The 23,619-nt window shown below is 37.6% G+C and overlaps 3 protein-coding genes across 12 annotated transcripts; 1 reads left to right on the plus strand and 2 right to left on the minus strand.

Annotated features, from left to right (window-relative positions):
* Window positions 1-312: 312 nt before the first annotated feature.
* LOC124310416 (pachytene checkpoint protein 2 homolog) lies at window positions 313-2,944 on the minus strand. 2 transcript variants are annotated; one of them, XM_046774329.1, is made up of 6 exons: window positions 2,525-2,944; window positions 2,185-2,341; window positions 1,905-2,108; window positions 1,588-1,815; window positions 1,099-1,446; window positions 313-1,000 (listed from the first exon to the last, which is right to left on the minus strand). In XM_046774329.1, the coding sequence occupies exons 1-6, from the start codon at window positions 2,566-2,568 to the stop codon at window positions 731-733; spliced, it is 1,251 nt and encodes a 416-aa protein (XP_046630285.1). In that variant the 5' UTR covers window positions 2,569-2,944; the 3' UTR covers window positions 313-730. The 2 variants fall into 2 exon arrangements, with proteins under 2 accessions (XP_046630285.1, XP_046630286.1); XM_046774330.1 differs by lacking the exon at window positions 1,588-1,815.
* Window positions 2,945-3,166: 222 nt separating this feature from the next.
* Window positions 3,167-19,819, plus strand: LOC124310409 (A-kinase anchor protein 9-like). Of its 8 annotated transcripts, none has more exons than XM_046774312.1 (23): window positions 3,167-3,581; window positions 3,914-4,051; window positions 4,843-5,610; window positions 5,697-8,075; window positions 8,749-8,889; window positions 9,260-9,567; window positions 9,648-10,357; window positions 10,454-10,581; window positions 10,985-11,041; window positions 11,943-12,110; window positions 12,497-12,574; window positions 13,264-13,578; window positions 13,645-14,016; window positions 14,099-14,305; window positions 14,473-14,625; window positions 14,763-16,458; window positions 16,561-16,906; window positions 16,988-17,138; window positions 17,218-17,778; window positions 17,934-18,224; window positions 18,307-18,474; window positions 18,560-18,942; window positions 19,028-19,819. In XM_046774312.1, exons 1-23 carry the CDS (start codon window positions 3,531-3,533, stop codon window positions 19,140-19,142), a joined length of 9,684 nt encoding a protein of 3,227 aa, XP_046630268.1. In that variant the 5' UTR covers window positions 3,167-3,530; the 3' UTR covers window positions 19,143-19,819. The 8 variants fall into 8 exon arrangements, with proteins under 8 accessions (XP_046630268.1, XP_046630269.1, XP_046630270.1 ...); XM_046774313.1 differs by having other exon boundaries at window positions 12,500-12,574; XM_046774314.1 differs by having other exon boundaries at window positions 10,988-11,041.
* LOC124310413 (2-phosphoxylose phosphatase 1) lies at window positions 19,585-23,619 on the minus strand. 2 transcript variants are annotated; one of them, XM_046774326.1, is made up of 3 exons: window positions 23,196-23,619; window positions 22,870-23,037; window positions 19,585-22,595 (listed from the first exon to the last, which is right to left on the minus strand). In XM_046774326.1, the coding sequence occupies exons 1-3, from the start codon at window positions 23,284-23,286 to the stop codon at window positions 21,283-21,285; spliced, it is 1,572 nt and encodes a 523-aa protein (XP_046630282.1). In that variant the 5' UTR covers window positions 23,287-23,619; the 3' UTR covers window positions 19,585-21,282. The 2 variants fall into 2 exon arrangements, with proteins under 2 accessions (XP_046630282.1, XP_046630283.1); XM_046774327.1 differs by having other exon boundaries at window positions 23,159-23,263.

Here is a 23,619-nt window from a genome sequence, read left to right on the forward strand (position 1 = left end):
GGTAGAGGAGAATGAGGCGAAATTATGCGCCTACATCTATAGCTGTTTCACTTCACTGTGCCCTTGTCCGCCGGTGTGAAACAGATTGAAAAGAGAGAGCAGTACTCTCGACATATCGCTGTCCTTTATATGTAAGCTTCAGTACCTCTTACAGGAGCGCTCAGTCTATCTGTATAAGTCTATGATTTTTACGAAGGAGCCTGATGGCAGAGCGCAAAGTGGCGCTTGGCAAAACGCGGGAAAATTCAAAATCAATATTCGTCGTTGTTTGCGTTGACTTGAAGAATATACTGTTGGTTGATTTATATGCCGTTCGGTAGAAATAGGGTTTATTGTGTAAAATAACTTATAACGTTACATTGAACATTAATAAATAATACATGTATGAGGCTACGTAGCATCAATGCACCTGCTGTGGCAATCAATGAATTCTTTTCACTTTGCCCACTACAATCATGCAGAAAAAAACAAAACTTCAGGCACGAATAAGCAGAATGAAAGGTTATTTTGGTATAGAATATATATTAGCTGAATAATCAATGCAGCTTTTCATAAACATCTAAGCGTAGAGCTAATCTAAGTAAATATTATTTTCTTAAATTGTAATACCTGTGTGTGTTAAAAGTACGTTATCAATTATGATGTAAAACTTTAAAAAAACGTAATTCAATGGTGAGAATAATTATAGAATAATTTCGAGATATAAAAATAGTGTGGGAGTTACGGAGCATTAATACGTTTGTTCCATGGCATCCTCCTTGTGTTTTGTAACCGCTAAATGCATAGCTCTAAGAAATTGCGATAAATTCGCGGTTTTGGTGCGTAGGTAAAGACTGTGAGCAAGAAACGGTATTTTTCTCAATGCACGACCGCTTAATCCAACACTTTCACGGCTCAGTTCAAGCAGCCTCAGACTATGCCTTGTGGTAGAATTTTCCTCGTACCCATTTGCTTTCAAATGCGATATGTCAAGTATATCCTCATTTTCTATTATTTGTGCCTAAAACCAACAAGAAGGTAAATGTTTACATGGCTAGTCGATTAAAGACCATCGATGATTGCTGTGTGTTTGAAAATCGTTTATACATCTCAAGTTACCTTGGTCAGCTCTTTGATACACGATTGATAAATTTTGTAGATAGCAATTTCACTGGGGTGCCCTATGTATTGTTTGATGTCTGCTCGGTCTACAAAGGCCAAGTCAATTGCCTCAGTCACGTTGCTGGTAGTCAAGATGAGAACATTCTGGTAACGTTTAATGTGGTCCAGCTGGGTGAGTAAGGCATTTACTACACGAATAGAATCGCTCGGCTCTGTTCCAGAGACTGAAGACTTTCGTGCATGTGCCAGAGACTCTACTTCATCGATCAATACGCAAACCAAGGCATCTGGATTTTCGAGTAACTGTTTCAGCTCACCGAACATCTTCATTACTAATTTTCCGCTCTAAAACGTGAAGAATTAATACTCAAATTAAGATTGTTATCATTAATTATTGCAGATTTTAAGAAATGAAGATTATCTGCAAAAACAATATTAAAAAGTTGTCTAATGTTTACAACTGGGCAGCAAAAAATATGACCGTACCTCAGAAAACCACTTTGAAAACAAGCTATGGCTATTTATTTCTACCAGAGCAAAGTGAGAATATCGATCATTAAATCTGATTGCCAATTTCTGAGCCAAAGCTTTGCACAAGCTGGTTTTGCCAGTTCCTGGAGGTCCGTGTAAAAGTACGACACGATTCCAGCTTATAATGTTAGCATCTATCTGACGGTCGGAAAATAATATTGTAGTTTCAACAAAACTAAGTAACTGAAACATGAATGATAACGACTATTAGAATAAGGTAATTGAAATAGAAGACAACTCGTAAAAGACTAGGTTTCTATATCGTCTCTTACATTTTCCTTTATGTCAGAATCATAATACAAACTTTCCCACAAGCCTTTAAAATCTAACGATGGTAAAACCCAGTGAGTAGCGACGGGTAATTCATCTGAGTTGTTGTCGCCATCACATATTGTTTCCATTGCCGGCTCTTCTTCTTGTAATCTATAAACGTGTAGTGCAAGTTCTATCCCATCATTTAAGCTTACATTCGTGCTCTGAAAGTTAATGTTATAAGTTAAATAATATCCGAGACTTTCCAAACAAGGAATGAAAAAATATAATTCTTCATACTTCGTTGATGCTGCGATAAAACGATATGCTTTCAACATGATCCCTCAATACATTGTTAGAGCAATGTTTTCCGATAATTGGTGCGCACAAGTCTAGTGTGTTCAACATTCTCAGCTCATCTTGTACTTCTTTGTTTATTTCCTCGACAGACAATAGACTTGAATGAAAAATTAAATTGATAAATAAGAGGCTTCATGTGCGTTTAAACAAGCAGTTCAAAACATTCTATCATATCCACTCCAACGTCGCAAGACGGGAACAACAGAGCATCTCTAACTGCGTACTGAAATCGGTTCGTCTACAAGTCAGGCAAGAATGGGCATCGAAACATGCAAGTTACCTGTCAATCCGTTGACAGACCTCGATGTGTAGTACGTGACTCATATTTGTGATATGGGGCACGATAACTCGGTGGATGTGAATTGTTCTGATTAACGTTACGACGGTTTAAACAGAATATTTGAATATCACGCTTCCGGTTTCTCACTTGTCCTTTCACCTGACAGCTGACTTATTCAATTTGTATTCTTTTTTCCGCACAACATGGCCGACACGTGCTCACGAAGTCGGGCGTTTTGAAGCGCCGAACGTTGGCGCCAATTTCAAGAACACCGATTGGCGATCTCTGTAGTGTTTCGAGTCATGTGGCGCCACTTCTTAGATGCCAGGGTGCGGGGTGGTGTGGGAGGGGGAGGGGAGTCTTCGATCATTCGAGTACACACGGAGTATCTCATCGAGATGAAAACTCATCCAGCGGCAAGAGCGCTCAGCCAATCATGGCGCAGAGCGAGAGAGATGGAGCGTACTTGGATTACCTTTAACCAGTCTCAATTCACGCCACATGCGAGTTTAGGATGCTACCACTATTCAAGGATCTCTGTTGTCTCTGTGTATAAGCCCATGGCGCGATGTAAAGCGGGAGGGGGAGTATCGTGAAGGGAGCAGGAAGTAAGAGGGCGCGACGTGACGAAACAAAGATGATCTTCGTGGTCAATAATAAACAAACGCACTATATTCTCGACCGAATTGGACAATATTTGAATTAACGTGGGCTGTGACATGCAGACGGCGTTGTTCGGCCTGTTAAGAGCATAGTTAAGAGCCCAATGTAGATTGGCTGTCTTGATATAAGGCACCACCTATGCTCAAATTACACGGACGCTACTTTATCGTAATTTTTGTAAATTACGAACCATCAGCATATCAACGGTCGAGTGTTTAAAGAAAAGTGGTCCGAAATGTAGCGCCGAGAAAGGCATAGTTCATTTTTAATTTGTAACGATATTGCATTTTACGTGAGATTTGGACATTTTTTTATTCGCATAACTAACAAGGATTAGGGAATAATGGACGAGGACGAAAAACGGCAACGCGCTTTGGAGGCTGGCCGGGAAATGGTTTGTACCCTAAACTTTTTTTGTATTTATAATTAGTTCTGGTATTTTTAAACCTAATCTCGACCCGTTAATTCATACGATTTCAAACCCAATTTTAGATCATTGGGGTGCGATTTATTCCGATTCCTACATCTAATCACAGTTTGTCAGTAAAGCAATTACCTCATATCCTAATCTCAATCATTTTTGTTTATCTTCGTTTTTTCACATTTTTTATTACCCCACACCCAAAGCCTTGAGTCGCAGCATCTGCTCTGCCATTCGGTCTAATGTAGCGATATATATGACATTCAATATTCATTTGTTTTATATCTTACATTCACAATTCTCAGCTTGCTAAATACAAAGCGGAACGATTGTACAGTGCTCACAACAGTAGCGGTAATCAATCGGCTGAGCCGTCAGATGCAGAATCTTCACGCAACGAGGCCCAGGTGCGATCTACAGAAACACGGGGTGCTAACGTCAGTGTAAGTAATTCATTTGCTGTATAAGAAAATTTTTAATTTATCATATTTGTCAACAGTCGAGGCAGCTCATCTAATAATAATAATTTTATTTCTTATTTAAACTCTGCTGCAGTATGAAGTGCACCTGTAATCTGATTATCACCCTGATGAATGATATCAATTTTACCCCAATGAGACACACCTGTACAAATTTTTTGCCATGGCTCCTATACTCTGATCTTGTTGTATCAACGATTTGTAGTTTTATTTTGACGGGTTCATTATAAACAGAATTGAGACATGAATTGTGTGAATAACAATTTGTTTATTCAATGTTTAGTTCATGTATACAGATAGCTGTTCTTTTCAATAGTCTGCATATGAAAAAAGTTTATTTCTTTATTGAAATTCTAAAATTTTCATGAATTTTTTAATACACTTTTTCATCCATAATAGTACACACGTGTAATCACTTCTCTTTTATTAGTCATTCCAATATGACATTTTTTTATTCAAAAAAATGTGACAATTTAATATCAATAACTATAGTACTGGTGTCCAAAAATTGCATAAATTTGTTTATAACTTACTTTCAAGGCAATTGAAGTTAATATTAAAATATCTACAAATGATATTTTGGTATTAAGTCAGATTTCCACCTTTTACAGTAGTATTTTTTCTGAAAATTTGGCTGTCGATGGATGTCAAGCAGAAAAAACTGAAACGACTGGGATCGAAGGCTAGATAAATATTATGCAGAAAACTGTTAAAATAGGATTTTACTTTATTTTTTTAATTTTCTGCAAAAACAGATGAACGTGTCATTGAGAGATTTAACTCATAGCAGTGTTAGTATGAGCGAAGGAGAGGGTGAAGGTGACTTGGAAGGAATGGCAGGAAGAGTAGCAGAGCTGGAAGAATTACTTGAAGGGAAAGAGGCGGTAGTGGAGGCTCTTAATGCTGAGATTGAAAATTTAAGGGGTGAAGCATCATCTCCAAATTCATCACAAAGTCGTGCTAGTAGTATTAATTATAAGGATCTTGTGCTAACTTATCACGCCAAGCTTCAAGAGTTTGAAAGAGCTGTCAATCAACGTGACAATCTCATCGAAGATTTAACCGCATCTCTGGAACAAACACTTTCAGCTAGAGACTATCTGTTGACTCAGGTAAATACCTTGAATGCAATGCAGTTGGAGCAGCGAACTACTCCAGTTGAAGACATCGAACCATTTCATGTGAAAATTGAAAAATTAGAGAATGAGTTAGCGAATCAAAAAATGCTAACAGAGGAGTTTAAATTGCAAATGAATAAGTCCAACGAAGATAGGAAGAAGTTGGAAATGGAAAGTGAAACACAGAAGGCTGAAATAAACGACTACAAGCTTCAGATTAATCAGTTGAATGAAAGAATTCGCATCGGAGCAGCAGAAAACAATTTGAACATTACAGAAACATTAGAGCAGCAGAAACAATACGAAGCTCGTGTTGACAAAATTAAACGGGACATGCAAATAATTTTAGAGAAATTTACGACTGAAACTAAGGCAAATGCAGAAAAGCACCAAAATGAGTTGAAGGTAAGTTTATCCGAAATAGGTACTTTTTATGTATATTCTAAATATTTGAATCGTAAGGATTATTCATTAATGATCTTTGATTCCAGGAGTTGTCATCATCTCATAGCAACGAATTGAGTCGGGTTAAGGAGGATTACAAAAAACAGTTAAAACTAGTGATAGAAGAAAATAGAACCTTGTCCGATCATTTAAACAGAGATTTGCCAGATCTTGAAACTAGACATGCTAAAGAACTATCTGTATTTCAAACACAGCTAACAACCTACAAAAAAACTGTTGAAGCATTGAAATTGGAGTTGGTTAACCACTCCGAAGCACAGAGAACAGCCCAGGCTGAAGTTGTATTGTACAAGTCCCGCGTTGAGGATCTTACCTTACAGATGGAGGCGAATCGTCGTCAGCATTCATTGAAGAGTAAGGCGGAAAAAGAAATGTTACAGGAGCAAATAAAGCTGCATAAAATTCAGCTTGATGAAATAACTTCGAAATATGTGGCTGCTTCTAGTGTATTAGAATCCAAGGAGAGCATCGAACGATCTCTAGAGCAAGCTCTGACAAATGTAACCGTCCTGAAGCAGGATAATGAGGCACTAAAATTCAAATTGGATGATCTCTCAGCGAAATATTCGGCAGCGCAATCGCTCATAGAGAATAGCCAAGTTCAAGAGAGATCTATGAGCAGCAAAATATTTGATTTGGAAAAATCATTGTCAAGATTCAGCGGAGTCAGCTTCAACACAGGAAGCGAGTTCAACGAAACCACCTACCAAACCTTCGACGAAGTCGCTTTACAGTTTCAAATGACGAAACAGAGATTGGAGGAAAAAGCATTGATGGAAAAGCAATTAGTTGAGAGGATCAATGGATTGGAAAATGATGTTTCCAAGACTACTGAAGACTTGGTACAGGCTAATGAGAGATTGGAGAAAACTACTCAAGAGTTGCATAAAGTCAATCAGGAGTTGGAAAAGACTAATCAGGTGAATCGGACGTATGAGAAACAGTTGAACGACTTGAAAAATTCCCAAGACAAAAGTAAGGGCAAGTTGGATCAAGTGGATGAGACAACTCCTGGTTCGACCGAACTTTTCCAAGGTTCGTTGTACTTTGGACAAGATGAGGAAACACCCAAGGAAATTACAGATTTGCCAAAGGGAGCGAAATCTGGGGAAGTGCAACTTTTGAAAGATAAAATTGAGTTGTTCGAACGTGAAAATAAAAACTTACAAAATCAGCTTGATCAATTAAAGAACGATAAACTTGAATGCGCTAGAAAAATTATTGCGCTAAATGAAAAATTGAAAGAATCTGAGGAGGAGTCTGCCCAATTGAAGAAAGGACTTGCAGCTGCTTGGGAACAATGTGCAGAGGTTGAGGAAAAGCTGAATCAAACCTTGGCTGCCAACGAAAGTTGCCTTAACGAATCTGCACTGAATATCTCGATTCAGGACAGCAAATTGCCAGATCAATTGGAAACTATAAATGACTCTGCTCGGGCACAGGAAATATTAGATAAGATGGATGTCAAGTTGATTGAAAAAGGTGTGCAAGCAGAAGTGACTAATATTCAAGACTTGGAGAAAAAAATTGATGACTTGAACACGGAAAAGGCAGCCATTGTCAAAGAAAATGAAAACCTAATTAGGCTTCAGAGGAATTACGAAGAAGTAAGTGAGAAATTGGAGAAATTACAGCAAAATTTCGACAAACTTCAGCAGGAGAGACAGAGGTTAATTGAAGAAAATGAATATTTAACCAATAAGCAATCAAAAGAAGATATAAATAGTCTCCAATTGGAAATAGAAAAATTGACGAAAGAAAAGGAGTCACTTGTAAACGAAAAGATTGCCCTGATTAAGCAGAATGAAGGGTTGATAGAAGAACATGCCAAAGAAATGGATGAAATTAAAGCACAAACAGTAAACGATGTACAGAAATTGAAGTCGCTTTCGTTTGGGACAAGTGACAATGCATTGAGCTTGAGCGATTTGAAAGCCGAACTCGAGACTCGTCATTCCAAGGAAATGGAAGAACTAAGGACATACTTTGAGCAAAAGTGTTTACAGATGGAAAAACAGTATTCTGAAGAGGTATTCAGTCAGCAGTCAAAGAAAATGTCTGACAACGACAGCGAGATAGAAGAATTAACTGACGATCTGTACTTTGGCGGTGGTGGCGACTGTCTAAACGTTTTGGATGTTCCTGGGCGAAGTTCAAAGACAGATAGCGAACTTAAGAGCAAAATTGATTCTAATGAGGATGAGAATATCGCAAAATCAATGGCGGAAGGCTCAGAAAAAGTCGCCTCGATACAGCAGGAGCTGTTCTTGAAAGTAGAGGAACTTGAGAAACTGAAATCAGAGTACGAGGAAAAGCTGGTTGAACAACAAAAACTGCATAACAGCATGGTGCAGAAGCTGTCGGAACGAACCGAAAAACGAGGACTAATCAAACTGGTCAATCAGGTGAGACCAAATCCTTTTCCATAACATTGTGCGCATATTATTTTGGCATGAACATGTGCGTTATAATATTTTTGGTGATGCATGTAGTACTTGCGTACGATCGAAATTTTGCAATCAGAATGGAATTTAATTACCTGCATATGAATTTGTAATTGCTGGTTTGTCAACAGTGGCCATTGTCAATTCAGTCGCTCATTTAATCGTGAGCGTTTCCCTCGATCAACCTTTGACATTTTGTTATCTACATTGATGCGAATATTTTTTATACCAGTGCCTTGGTAAGTCGTTAGTTACGAAGGCGTCACGCGAAGCTTAGTCTTTTAATCTAAATTATCGCAATTTGATTACCACAAAAAAGGTAAAAAGAAAATGAAAAACAGTACTACAGTTCACTTGATTCATGCCGACAGAACTTGGCGGCATATAAATCAACATTTTGAAAAGTTCGACTCATTTTAGTTTCAGTTATTTTCTCCAGTATGCATGCGGTCGATGACTTGGCATTTGAGTCTTATTCGTTTTGTGGGAATAATGTAACTTGATTGCTTCAGGAATGGGTTGTCTAATAGTTGAACTCATTTTCATCATACAGTATGTGTATGTACCGTTAGATAGTAAATCCCATTCGTAACTAACATATGTGTTGTGTGGACCTGTGAACCTGCGCATGCAGCCATGTCAAACGGACTTGGATCCAATTGCTGTGGAAAGTGGCGAATTGACCGAATTGAGAGCTGCCTACAGTCACCAGTTAGAGGAACAGGTCGCGTTGGCCAAGCTTGACATCGTCAACGCACTCCAGGAACAGATTCAGGTAGCTTATTGCCACCTGCAACCGCTTTTGCATATTTCAGAAGTTAACGCTACTCCAGATTACCTCCGTAATATTTTGATCATTTCATATTTGTGTATTTAACCGAGGAAGGAAATAAAAATTTATAGCTGGCTGTTGTGATTATATCTACTAAGAATTATATTCAATCATTGCTCGTTCAATTCGTTTGAAAATTTCACCCACACAGCTAAACATCCAGAAAGATTAGTGGAGGATTATGGGTGACTCATTCGTTATTGACATTGACACAGTGACTCAAAATCACAATACAAATCGCCTATTCTTTGGTGGAAGGGATGCTTTTCAAACAAATACAAATACCTTTCATTTGAGTGCAATATTTTGATAGCGTGACATCGGCATTATGCAGGCATTGCTGTCAGCTGATGAAACAGATGCTCAGCAGAGTTGGCCTGCAGAACTGCTCGAGCTACGTGACAAATTCACTGATGGTTCTAAACGTGAAATCCAAGAACTCAAAGAGCAGCACATTGCTGAATTGGCCCGGCTTAAGGAAGAACACACACGTCTTTTAAACCGAACTATCGAACGCCATGAAGACGAATTGACGAAAATTAAAGTGGCATCCAGAGGTGGTGGAAAAACGGGTTCAGAAGACGGAAATTTGAGTTCGGAAAATCTTCTGATTAGAGAAAGGTAATATTGACAATTTTATTGCTGTTGTGCATTTGTGATTTTGATCAGTGATTAATGAAATTTATCCATCATTTTTACAGGGACAATTTGCATAAGACCTGTTTGACACTGAAAAATCTTGTAACAGAGTTGATCAATTACTTTACAATGTGCGAAGAAGAGGTAAACAATACTCTAATATCTGAGGTACTGAAAACGCAGTTGTCAAAGTCCATGGAAATGAAAGACGATCAAGAAGATACGTCGACGAAAGAAACTGGAGATAAAACTGAAGATTTCCAGAACACCACGTGCCCTGCGGAAAAACAGACTCCTTCTAAACCCACAGTTACAAAAATTAAAAGAGTTCATTTCGCGCCTAGGTATTCAGGCATCCAAACGCTGATGAACGACGATAATACCTTGTTCGAATTAATAGAAAGGGATAAAGACGTTACCCACGAGTTGAAAGTTGAGTTGGACAATTGTTTAGATCGACTAAAATCAGAGGCCGCCCAAATATTGGGAGTATCATCGACACCTGAAGAGTCTAAAATCGATATGCTTGCGAAGCAAGTTTTGTGGTCGAGCAAAGTGAACGAAGAGCTTGGTGTGAAATTCGAGGAGGCTGAAAATATGATATTCAACTACGAGCAAGAAAACGAACATCTGAAAGTGAAAATTCACGAGTTACAGCTCAAGTTAACTTCTATAGAAAACAAGAAAGAAATCATCAGCGAAGGTTATGGCGAACATGAGGAGTCGGGTGTCGACGTTACGACGGAGAATTTATCCCAACTTCAAGAAAGAGGTGATGTATTTGTTTCAAATACTTGGACGCTACCTCAGCATTTCCAATTCAATATCGCAGACAATATCAATTATTTAAAATATCATCTACTTTCAGTGAGAACTGTGATATCAAACGGAGGTGGCGAAAATTCCTACCTGTTGCAGTTAATCGAAGATTTGTGCAGACAAGGGGACAAAGCTGCAGATGAAGCGAAGAAGGAGAAAGAAGACTTGCAGTTGCAGGTAATAAAAATTTTATCCGACTGTGTTCAATTGCATGAAAATTGATTATACTTAGCAATAATTGGTATGTGTTGTTAAAAAAATTTTGGTTTATGTGCAAGATGAATGATTACCCGATTCTTAAGTTGTAGAATTGATATTGTTTTATTCTGTAAGTCCAAATCACGGAGAGTTTTCAATAAATTCTCTAAGATTGGTATGATCTTGTACACTTTTTACTCTCTGAACTCTGGTTTTTAAGATTGTTTAGATCTTATTGAATCCATTTTCAATGTTCGTGAAATTATATTCCAAAAGATAGAAAGAGAAAAAAAAAGAACTAATTCCTGGAGCAAAAATTAAACCCCTGTGACTTGGAAGGACAGATTTTCCGAGATTGATTTGCATTATGTTGTCTTGCCAGCAGGTATCTTTTGACCCTACTCCTCCCCCATACATTCACAGGGTTTGCTGCCGAAAGGTAAATCATAGAACTACTAATATTAATACGCATTTGTTGTAGTATCCATAAAGTTTTGCTATTACCCTCTAATTCGAAATTAAAAATTCGTTTGTCATCATCGCATACACGGTCATTTAATATTGCTATATAGAACGCTTGTATATCGGATTTTTTATATCTTTGTACAGCTTTGTTGAAACAGTAAAAATATGAAAATGCTTATGTGACAATCACATGGGACATAATTGTTGAATTTTCAAGTAACAGACGATGTCGTTACAATGAATTTACGTTATTACGGCCTCAAAAAATCATTTGTTCACCTTCTTATAATTCTGTGCTATTTTCCTAAATCCCGACTGAAATTATTACTAAACATCCTTGCCTGGTTATATGATTGCATGGTGGAATGGGTGGTTGTTATCTAGTTTGTAATTGAGCGTTTTTTTTTTTTTTTTGGTTCTGAATTTTTGTAAGATTCGGTTTTTTTTTTTTGATTTTCAAATTCCCCAACATTCTCTGCAATGTATCACTGAAATAATGACCTGCTTTGGGTGGTTTCATTTTGGAAAAATCTGCTACGCTGCTTTATTAATTGTAGGGTCCGATCATTAATACAATTTTTGATTAGATCAGTTTAAAAACTGGCAGAATTCATGATTTTGATCTTAATTAATTCTGCTCACTTACTTATAAATTTTCACGGACTGGTACTTCAATTCATTCTTTCAATATAAGATTGATTACAATATTTTGTTAAAAAGTAATTAGCATGAATCCATTTTTCTTTTCATCTAGCAGCAAATTAATGAATACTAAAATTTTTTAATGAAATATGTTTATGAAAATAGCTTATTAATCACTGCATTTGTATGTATTTTTCAAAGCAATTAAAATGATCCGTAAATCTGATGTTTAGATCGAAGCAGCGGATAAACAGTTGCGTGCTACGCGTAAGTTCCTTGAGGAACAAGCCGGCGAACGAGAAGCTGAAAGAGACGAAGCAGCTCGTAAAATTGAAGTGCTTATTGAGCAGCTTAGAGAAAAGGATCGCGAAAAGGAACGTGATCAACGTATCACCTCAGAGGTAAGTCTTACAATATACATAGTAATGATAGAAATATTTATTTTGGATTCGTTGAAACTATGCATACTCTTGCCATCTTACGATTAAATAAATATGTACATATTTAATTAATTAATAATAATAATTTTGGTGGTTAGATTTGTTGCACAGGTTTTGGCTAGCCTAACGATTATTGCAGATGTAATATCACTTTTTCATTAATATATTGTTTAATAATAAATATCATATACATATGTATAAGTATATTATTATAGAAAAGCTTGTAACACGCATCGCCGCATCGTATTTTAAATAACACACGTTTTTTCATTGTGGTACACATCTATTATTACTTAAATCACGTTTTTCTGCACTGTGGTTTTGGTTTCTCTGTTTGTCACGCAAAGCAGTCTTCGCTATCGCCTGTACCACCATCAACTTATGCAGTCACCCGCGTGCTTCGTCCAACTGACATCGAAGCAACCGTGAGTGTTTACTTATCTTTAACAATCAGAATTTCACATCTCTATACAAATACGAATCGCTCAATTATTGCTCGCCAATAATGAAAGTCTGTGCGAATTTCTCCCTTTTTTTTTACAATTTTACTCGTACTTTCATGTTCTAAATTTTTCATACAAGTTTCGTACTCGTAATCAAACATGGTATTGCGGGTCTGTGCTCGAATAACTAAAATTTATCTGTAAACAAATTAACACAGGCTATGGAAAATGATAAGAGTTCATAATCTAAACGTTGTAAGTAGTTTATTACTTTTCTATCCGTCTTATTTTATTAGTACTCCAAATACATTCTAGAAAATTAATCACTCATCTTTTTTTCCACTGCTGTTGTCATTAATTCTATTTTTTTCAGTGTGAATACACTTTATTCGTCTCATTTAATATAACTCCATAACCAGAATCTTAATTTCACCATGTAAATTTGTACAAATCCCTTAATTCTAGTCGTGGAATTAATAGAAATGACAGTCAACATTAATAAGTATTAATACTGTAGTGATTAAAAATAAAATAATATTAAAATAGTAATAACATAATTTTCGTGTGCCTTAAATATCTCATAAAAAGCTTAAATATGGTAAAATATGTCACCGTTTGCATGCCCATGTAAATATCACTTTAAAAACATAGATCGATTACGGGAAATATAGGTGGAAGCTCTTGAATCCCAGATGCACGAGATGTCTTCTATGATGTCCGAGGCTGAGGCGCGAAAGTCTGAGGTTGAGAGCGAATTGAAGGCAGCTATTGACAAGATATGGGTATTGCGAGATATTATCACTGACTTGGAACAGCAGGTTCAAGCAAAAACGGAACGTGAAGATGCTCTGCAGACCCAGATCAATCAGATGGAAGAATTGATCAATGTACAAACTAAAAATCAACAGGAACTTGCCCAAGAATTAGACGCGATTAAAATGGGCAGCGAGAATGTTCATTTGAATGAGCACATCGATCATCTTCAAGTAAGTTTTACTTCAGCGATCGACAATGATAAGTAGAAAATGTGTATTGAATCAACTTGCTTTTAGGAGGAACTTAGAAAGCACAAATTGAGCACCGAACACTTCGACGTTAATTCGTTGGCTATGAAACAGATCAAATTGGAATTACGCGATATGGACGTACAATTGGACAAGAGAATAAAAGATCTGGAAGCACTGCACATGTGCGGTTCTAACTTGAGCCTAAGCCAGCCCAGCGAGGACGTGTCTGTTAGAGAACAGATTGATGCTTCTCGATGCCCAACGCCAGACGATCCTCAATCGCCTCCTACCTTGCCGCTCGATCATATTCTTAAACTGAAAGAAAAAATGATAAAACACGGTAGAGCCGAAGAGGTCGCCTTCAGGAGAATTAAGGACCTGGAAATGCAGATGACGGCTCTGAAAAATCAGAACGAAGTTAGTCCCTCAATCAGCTATAACTTGTTATATGGAATCGCTTGCTGAAACGTACAGAGCTGTAATTATGAATAATTTACAGGAACTACAGGCTGAGCAAGAAATATTACAGCAAACTAATTCAGAACAATTGTTCCAAATTGAAGCTATGCGTGGTCGATTGGAACAGCAGAAACAGAGTGCTCCTTTTGCTCAGAGACAGGCTACTTCACGCTTGGAATTACAGTTACATGAAGTGAACGCCAAAGTTCACTCCTTGGAACGCGAAGTAGCTGATAAGGATTTACAGGTAAAAAAGTATTGCCACTTTATATAGATCAGATATTTCAATTTATCCCAAATTTAAGAAATACGAAACGAATCTGAATAAACTTCGTCATTGGAAAGTCTGTTTTAGACACGCAACTTGTTAAGAATTACTGTTGTAGTATAATATCGTAAATTTTAATTCATCAGATAAAAGATACTGAAATGCGATTGGAGAGAGCGAATAAATTGTTGCTTGAAAAAGAAGGTGAGATTGCAAGCGTTGTTCAAGTCGAGAACAATACTATTCAGAAGCTTCGAGATCGTCTAGAAGTCATTGAAGGAGAGAAAAAATTGTTGGAGGTAATTTTAATTTATTTTATCTTGTGTCAACTTAACGTTGAGCATCTTTACTTCACATCAAACGCTTCCTTATGGTCAATACGAAATTCATCTTCATCGTATCATCATGTCAACTAAAAGTTGATTTTTGTTTCCAGGAAAAAGTTGGATCACAGGAGCGAGTTCAGCAAGAGTTACCACAGTTGCTTGACTCGATGCTGGAGGATAAAAATGAGGAAATTGATCACCTCAAAGATCAACTATCTAAAAAGGAAAAACAATTAGAAATATACTTGTCGTTGAATTTGGATGAAAGTCAGTTGAAAGAATTGATGAAGCAAGCTGAGCCAAAGAACAGCGCACGTACATTGAGCGATATTCTTTCAATTAATTCAGAGTGTGAAGAATTCCCAGAAGCTATCAGAGAACATGTTAATCTGACGCAAACCTTGCCATACAATATTTCCAATTTACGAACTGCTGGTGATGCTAGCCAGTTGAAATACGTCAGCCAGATATCCCCGATGGTTATGATTGAGCCGAATAAAACTAGCACTGATGTTCCTCGACTGGAGTTACACTCCCAGTCTCGTAGCTTGTCAGAAAGTTGCATACCTCGTTCTCATAGTTCGACCGGTGTTGAATTAGTTCGCAGTGTATCCGAATCTAAGTCGCCGACAAATGAGGAAAATGATGGTTCGAACCACGAGAATCTGAGATCTCGTAACGTCATAGAGAACGAAGCAAATGATGAAAATCTCTCGGTGGAACGATTGTCCATGGAAACTGGTGAGTCTGGTGTATTCAAGGAGGGCGAAACCTCGGCTGAGGGAATAAACGAAAGTGCTAATCAGTGTCCAAGACATGGGAATAGATCAAACGAGTCGCTGAGTCCACGCAAATCCGGCGAAGAGTCAAATCAGAGACTTATTCAAGACATGGAGAATCAATTAAGGAAAGTGAAAGAAGAACTCGAAATTAAGTCAAAGAAATTGACAGAACGAGAAACGGAACTGAACACCATGCAACATGATCTGCTTGAGCTGCGTACGGAATTGAAAGAAACCATAGAAACCCTGACGTGGGATAAATTTTTCTACAAAGAACAGTTTGAATTGGCTCAAGCTTCGGAAAGTAAAATAAAGAGTGACTTGTTGGAAGTTGAAAATAATCTCAAGTTTAAGACAGAGGAACTCATAGAATACAAGGGTAAAATGCAGACAAACGAGAAAATTATCACCGAGCTAAAAAAGGAAAATTCAAGGATGATTGAAGAGTTTGATGAGAAATTAAAGACACAGCTCAAGAAGATTGATGTTACCTTGCAGGAAAAAGCTCAAGAGTTGAAAAACTTGAAGGAAATTATTTTCGAGAAAGATATTACCATTGAAACACTTGGGACTCGTAACATTGAGATAGAAAATGAAAACAAACAGTTGTACGAGTACAAAACTAGGTTTGAAACTTGCAGAGAAGAACTATCCAACTGTCAGATCGAAGTTCAAAGATTAACCGAAGGATTAAACAACAGAGATTTGCTTATAAGAAGACTGGAAGATATGGCGAGACGATCAAGCCTCTCGGGTGCTTCTTCGCCCAGTGAAAATAAAGACCAAGAAATTCATCATCTGCAAGAGCACCTTAAGGAAAAAGATAAAGTTATCAGACAGATGAGTGACGACAGTAAAAGTTTACAAAGAGCTTTGGAAACAATACAGAATAAAATGAAGGAGTCCGGAAATGTTGTTGAATTAAGAAAGAAATTGAAAGATGAAAGAAAAATGAATATGGAACTAAAGGAGGTGGTTGTAAAACTACAGGAAGAACTCGAACATTTTAGAATTGCCTCACATCGTAAGTAAATTAACTACTTGTTGGACAAATTATTTTACTTGTACAGAAACAAATAGGTTTCACTTTTGTTATGCTGCTAAAAATTAGTATTTAATGTTACAGAAGCATCTGAAGACGAGGGCGATATAGAGGACATGGTCCAAAGAGAATTACAGGTGTCTGCTCGGCTAGACAAACAAATAATGAGCGCTATTGAGAGTGAGACAGAAGAGAGTGGTGGAACCAAAAGGCGAATTGAAAGACACGCTTGCAACTCCTTGGATATAGAGCCGGTTGATCAGGCTAAGCAAGAAAAAATCGCTCAAAAATATAACGACGTCCGTTTAAAACTTAAACAAGCCAACAAATCAAACGAGGAACTAACTAAGTTGAAAGACGATTTAGAAATCGTGGTTGATATGCTTAAATCCCAAGTTACAGAGTATGAAAATCGTATTTTACAAATAAAGTGAGTCAAATTCGGTGAGACTGAAACTTACATGAATATGAAAAACAAATAACAATTGCCAAAAACCTATTTCCATTTCAGATCTGACTTGGAAGAAGAGTCTGGAACAGTAACAAGACTGAACGAAGAACTTGCGAAAGAAAAAGACATGAGTCGACATTTGAGAATACGATACGAAAGAGAACAAACTGCTAATCACCAGGCTCAGAAGCACGATTCGGAATTGATCACGGTTAGTATAATATATATAAATATTTTTATATACATTTGAATGTTATATTGATTTTTTAATAAACAAAACTCATCTCTAGACGTTAAGAATGAAGATAGAGGCGTCACTGGATGCAGAAGAAAAATTACGCTCGCAGTTATCGGATATCAGACGTGATCATAAGAGAATAGAAACGGAATTGAATACTGTGAAAGAAAAGTTGAAGAATCAGAAGGTGGCTGACACAGTTGGTCTCAAGGAGCAGTACCTTCAAGAAATGATTGAAGCAGAGCAGAAAAAATACGTCACTGTTGCCGAAAAGTGTGAAAAAGAAGAAAGGAAGAACGTGGAACTGGCCGACAGTATACGAAGAATAGTAAATGAGAAAAGTAAATATGAAAGGGAACTCGAAATGCTGAATGATGATAGAGAAAAGTTGGCTAGTAAACTCGCTTTGGTCGAGGGAATCAAAGAACATCTTGAAACAGACTTGAAAAGGACTAGAGATGAGTTGAGAGCAAGAGAAGGGGAATGTGAGTGGCTACAGAAGAGAATCGATACAATCACTGAAGCTGAAGCAAAGAGACAGCAACAAAGAACTGACGAACACAACGAATTGAAGAGCCTCAGGCGAGAAGTTGCCAATGCGCGAGAAGTTATGGTGAGTGAGCCAAAATTTAAAAATAATCTTACTCTGTAAGAACGGGTATTAACGATTCATCCGCATGTAGTATTTCTCTGTTTTGTACGTTCATTCAAAGGATTATCAAAACAGAAAAAATAATATTTCCATTTTGGAAAATTTCATATTTTTAGGTCGATCTGGAAGCGGACATGTCTCATTTGAAGAAACAATTGGCCAAGTCACACGAAAAACAAGAGCAATACATTCAATGCATTGAAACACAGCGAGTCACTTTAGCTGATTTAATGAAAAAGTTAACTTCAGCACAAGATGAAGAAAAAAGACTGAAAGATGTAATTAATGATATGCAAAATGACCTGCAAATGAGTGTAAAAAGAGAACTAGAGCTTACCAGTGAATTACAGAGGGAGAGACTTTGTGGCGAGAAAAACGTGCCGGTTAAATTTGTACAAAAGATTCAGGTAAGATATTTATACCTATGGTAACTCTGAGTCGATATCATTAAACGGAGTCTTATAAAGAATTTTCATTGTATGATTTCAGGATTTGAACGAGAGTCTGCAGAAGCATTTGAACGAGAAAAGTATCCTCCATGACAAACTAGCAAGAGCTCGAGAAGACAAAGAGCAGCTATTAGCTCGAGTAAGAATTTTGGAACAGAATCAATCGACGAATACCGCAGGTGCCATGAGCGGAGAAATGGTGGAAAAGGTTTGTCGACAATCGCCTTTTTTGCGTTCGGGAAATGGACAGCCGGTTTGCTGCACATGTCTATAACGCTTCTTTTTCTTTCCAGCTTCAACACTTTTACGGAAAATTCCTACGAACTGATAGCCGTCGAAAAGCGTTGGCTTACCAAAAGCGTTATCTGCTCTGCGTAGTGGGCGGATATCAGCTTTCGGAAGAAAATACTCTCTCCGTTCTCGCTCAGCTGACGTTAGTACAGCGGGAGCACACCACAAATCGTAACAATAAGAAATCACCAAGGGTGAGATTCAGATGCGCAGCCCTGGCGATAATCAGTATCCGCAGAATGAAGTGGCTGATCGGACGGTGGCGAACGGGGAGAAGAATTGGCGCTAATGCGGTTCTCGGTAATCCTGACCAGTCGTTTATAATGTTGCGAAAAACATCGTCAAACAATCATTCACCGCCTGTTCGAGACAGGCCGTCCAACCTGTGAGTGGCAGGCTAATTTCTTTCCATTTAAATTCTGCTTCGCATGATCGAATGGTATCAAATAAAGTTTTTTGTAACTTTGTAGGAGGGACGGCGGTCTCGGAGGTTTTCCACTTGAGCACTTCATAGATCGTTTTGTAAGTATTGAAAAGAAGATGGACCATGCTTTGATAGACGTCGGTCAGCTGACCTCGGACTAACAAGAGTTGTCTAACTTTATGCTCACTACCTCAACGTTTTCTTCTTTATCAAGTACAAAGTACCAGTTGTTATTGTATTACGTGTATAACATTGGATTAATTGTGCATCGCACAAATGTCACAACGCAGCCATGCCCACGTATGGCTTGTATGGGATTGCATTCTTCGTCTGAGGGCAGGTTACATTACTTTCGGTTGTTTCTCTGCGTTGGACGGAAATGTCGAGAAAAGAACTGGGCATTCGAACAAGTTTTTTTTAGGTTGTAAATGTAGCTCCATATTCGATTAATTAATTAAGCTGAATGTGTACATACAATGTTTGATATGAAAAATAAGTTCGAAACGTTTTGACTGTTTGCTACTATTATTACTATTAGTCATAAGGTTTTAGTGATAAAAATTTTGTTTGTTCTAATTTTTTTTGTCTGTTTTTTTTTTTAAGTGATTGTCGGACAGGTTTGTTTTATTATGGTGTTTTAGAATTTTATGTTTTGTCAGATATCGCGGCCTTCTCCATATCCGGTGGATCACATTGTTTCACTATATACAAATATTAATTTCTAGTGTGTAACATGACCAAAGGATTATCAAGTTTTATGTAATATGTAGCTTTGATGGTAGAAACATGTGCCTTGTACATTGTATTATATATTTATTAAATGCCTGTTTTTATATTATATATGAATAAAACGTTACCACGCCATCGCAATCTGCAATTTACTATAAAAATTATTTACATTTAATTGAAAATTTTAGCGAACTGAGCAAACGCTGTTAACAGTATTCAATGCGAACGTCTGTTGCTGGTAACTTAACTACTGAGAATTGGCATATTTTGTGTAATAAAGACTTAATATTTTTAACAATGTTTTTTTTTTAATATATGTATATATAGGTATATAATCTTATAGAATATACATCAAAACAAGATATATTATACATCGTATCTACTTTGCACACCTAAGGTACTCGACAAGCATAGAATCATATAAGCTTTTTCATAAATTTAATAGAAATTCATTCAACAATCGTGGGTATTGAAAACTATGCGAAAACTAATGTCGATTTATACATTATACATATATCTGAACATTAATTAAATCTTTCGCTTTAATAATAAACATTGAATTCAGAAAATATTTTTCCAGTTTCGAATGCGCGAAGAAGACTAAACGCAATTTGATCCAATTACAATGATAAATTATCATTGACTGATCTCTAGCAATATTCAAAATTTACATGTACATATATTTGTCGCTTTTCTGAGTATTATATACATATATACATCAGGTATGATAAAAAATATATTACGGCCATCTAAAGCTATTCACCTATTTAACTTTTTTTTTTCAAATACACTAATATATGCTAGAAGACTATTTGTTAAGGCTTTCTTGGATAGACTTTATTGTGTGTTGTGTGTAAACTTGTGACTTAAACAACTTCAACATATACGATCATTTGTTAGTTACTATAAAATATTCTATGAAGTGTTGCATAAGATTTGAGGTATATGTAATATGATCAAACCAGCGGAGACAATCTAATACTTGATTGGTACAAATTTGTCATACTATAAACTTTACTTGGGTTTTGTCAGAATTGGAGCCTATACACTTTTAATTCGAAACGCAAAACAAGCTCTAGTTGAGTGAATTTTTATCAACGTGTGCAAGTTGGTTGTTTAACACAACTTTCTTCACCCATTATAATCATGGCCTAGATATACTGTACAAATCTTTTGGACCGCAAGAGATTACGAAATTTAAGAATTGGCTTAGTTCGGTTTGGACTTAATTCAAAGGGATGAGATTCGCACCTTTTTATCAATATAAAATTGTTTTGTAACGTTTTCCTCCCAAAAAGCAGAGCTAAGTAAAACAAACACCAGTTTTTTTTCTCATATGAAAGAATTTAAGTATATTGTCATTGGAAGCTTTCAATATCCATTAAATTATTTCAAGTACAACTTTTGTAAACTCGAAAATTTTCTTGATATTTTAAGAATTGCACAACACAACCCCCTGCTTGTTTTCATGAGAAAATGCTGGTATAAATTGTACTCATCTTCAGTCCAGTGTCACTAAAAAAGTCAATTCTGTTACAGCAAAGGCAGAGAATCACCCCTCAAACTGAGCGGTTACCCATGTTTTCGTATAGAACATGCATCTTTGAAATTAGTGGCATTAAATGGTGCAAAATAGTCGTCGTGTAATTGTCTGATGATAGCTTCAATCGGACAAAGTTTAGTTTCTGCTTTGATTTTATCAGTTTTATCTGGCCGATTATGAACATTAACACTGAAATAGTTTACGTTTTTGCAGAACGGTATATCCTGGGTAAAATCCTTGCCATTAATGACGACCCGAAAGTAGAAATCGCTTGCTATGTGATTCTCATTCTTCGGATTCATTTTGTACACCTCAATAATGAATCGAGAGGCGTAATGCGACATAGAAAATCGATCGGTGACCAAGCCGAGCGCCGTTGCAAGGTATTCCAAGGTCTTGTCATGTCCCGAATACAAGACTACTTTCGGTTTAGCATCGGAGACAATTCGCAGCATGTGAGACACGATGTCCCTCAGTAAACCATAGGCTCGTAATAAACCGTACTTTCTTTGGCTCCTGCTCTTTGCATGCTGCTTTGCCTCCCATTCCGTATATGCAAAAAGACTCGTGACATGTTCTGTTTTAACGCAAAATTGTTGTACTTCTAGGTCTATACATGGCAGCGGCGCGTTATGGCAGACATAAGTGAGCAGAGCATCCCTCAGTGAATTTGGATCGGTGCTTTGAGCCTGCTCAGGCATTTCGAAGACAACGTTACCAGCCTGCTTAATGAGGTTTGCCACTGCAGGATGAGACCTCAGATGTTCAGCCATTTCCTTTGAGTGCTGTTTGCTGAATTTATCAGCGGCAGAACAGGCGCAGTCTGTATTGCAGAAGGTGAGACTTTGGCTCTCTTGCAAATTGATTTTGGCAAGGTTGCCAAAATTGTCATACTCCAGAAACGTGTAGAGCAGGGCTACCGCACTTTGCACTGTTCTCCTGTATCTTGTACTGTAAACTATGACGTCTTTCGAACTTAACGTGCCATTGTTCAAGTTCAGTTTGTTGTAGTAAATATTCCTCAGCAGCAATCCAGTTTTGAGCAGTTGGTTTACACCCAAACCGGTCAACTGAGCTAGTTTACATTCCTTCGAATCTGCCGGGAGCATAGGAAACCCGTGAAAAGGTCCCAGAAACTGTGTCCATGCTGTTCTCGAGTAGCTTGATACATTTTGCAGGAAACTTTGGTAAGCCAAGTAAACACTTTCCATCTCGGAACTACCGCCGAAGTCCTTTGCACAGTTCACTGTTGTGATATTCCGCACGTGAGTCAGGGGACCTCTGTCTCCATGTCTAATGAATACCAGAATACCTTCCAGAGTCAGGTTGCCATCAACTTTTCCTGTTAAACAAGAGAAATACATTTGTTAATCAAGTGCAGTTATTTGTAGAACATCAAAGTCTGGATCGTTGCAGTACGTCAGTTGTAACGTCTCTTTAAATGGTATAGATACGAGAATAGATGAAATTTGATACACCAGAGATGATTAGCTGGTGTGAAATGTGAAAGTGGTGCTGAATTGAAAACAAGGTATAGATTTTGTACGTGTGCCAGCGTGTATTTGTACATTTGAATATAAATTGACATTATACTCAAGGTGATAGTAAAACTTTACCTTCAGCTCCGGAATTGATATCATCGGGTGAATTGCAGAATCTGAATATCTTTTTGGTTTTCAGATCGAGCTTGAGGTTCCTTGGAAATTCCCTGAGGGAAATATCGCTCGGAGGACGTCTACCCTGAGTGTAAGTTTTCTCGTCGACTCCGATGTATTTGTACATACCTGGAGAACGAACTAGGATTACCGACGAATAAAACAAGCGTAGCCGCGGCAAAGGTGCGTTGGAATTAAGTTGAACAAATATAAAGGACATGAGATACCATGATTACGAAAAATGATTTACTAGAGAATTGATTATGAAACGTGTCCGTGGTCCTCACCAGCGACCAAAAGGAAGATCCATACGCTGAGTATCACGTAACAATAGAACGCTCGATGCTGATAAGAGAGCCGTAGCATTTCCGGCAGCATCTTAGGACGTTCTTCGGAGGTGGAGAATCAGTGGAACGGCGAAATCGCGGTTCGTGGTGGAGGTCCGGGGAGCGATCAGGCGTTGGGATCAGGACCGGCAGCGATAAACGCATCGTTGCGTGCTTCGCCCCGTCTGCATACGATGATACGCGTTAGCCGCGCTCGTCTCGATGAGAGTGATACGAATTTCGTTCCGCAGCCATTTTCGCCGACGAGTTTTATGCGACGTCTGACGCGACGACGATGGCGCCGCGCGTCGAACGGCCACTCCAAGAGCCCGCGGCTTTTACACGGGCGTGAAAATGGACTTCTCGACACTCGCACGGATTCTTC

Source organism: Neodiprion virginianus, chromosome 1, assembly GCF_021901495.1.
Source record: "Neodiprion virginianus isolate iyNeoVirg1 chromosome 1, iyNeoVirg1.1, whole genome shotgun sequence".
Lineage (NCBI taxonomy): Eukaryota > Metazoa > Arthropoda > Insecta > Hymenoptera > Diprionidae > Neodiprion > Neodiprion virginianus.

What these genes read in the sequence shown, in the direction of transcription:
- LOC124310416 (XM_046774329.1), bottom strand. Translation starts at nt 2,568, where the DNA reads ATGAGTCACGTACTACACATCGAGGTCTGTCAACGGATTGACAG. An exon ending in TTTATCGCAGCATCAACGAA is followed by an intron (nt 2,109 to 2,184) that starts GTATGAAGAATT and finishes ATTAACTTTCAG; the next exon opens with AGCACGAATGTAAGCTTAAA. An exon ending in GTATCAAAGAGCTGACCAAG is followed by an intron (nt 1,001 to 1,098) that starts GTAACTTGAGAT and finishes TGTTGGTTTTAG; the next exon opens with GCACAAATAATAGAAAATGA.
- LOC124310409 (XM_046774312.1), top strand. Translation starts at nt 3,531, where the DNA reads ATGGACGAGGACGAAAAACGGCAACGCGCTTTGGAGGCTGGCCGGGAA. An exon ending in AGCACCAAAATGAGTTGAAG is followed by an intron (nt 5,611 to 5,696) that starts GTAAGTTTATCC and finishes CTTTGATTCCAG; the next exon opens with GAGTTGTCATCATCTCATAG. An exon ending in ACGATTCGGAATTGATCACG is followed by an intron (nt 17,139 to 17,217) that starts GTTAGTATAATA and finishes ACTCATCTCTAG; the next exon opens with ACGTTAAGAATGAAGATAGA.
- LOC124310413 (XM_046774326.1), bottom strand. Translation starts at nt 23,286, where the DNA reads ATGCTGCCGGAAATGCTACGGCTCTCTTATCAGCATCGAGCGTTCTAT. An exon ending in GATCTTCCTTTTGGTCGCTG is followed by an intron (nt 23,038 to 23,195) that starts GTGAGGACCACG and finishes TTCGTTCTCCAG; the next exon opens with GTATGTACAAATACATCGGA. An exon ending in TATCAATTCCGGAGCTGAAG is followed by an intron (nt 22,596 to 22,869) that starts GTAAAGTTTTAC and finishes CTTGTTTAACAG; the next exon opens with GAAAAGTTGATGGCAACCTG.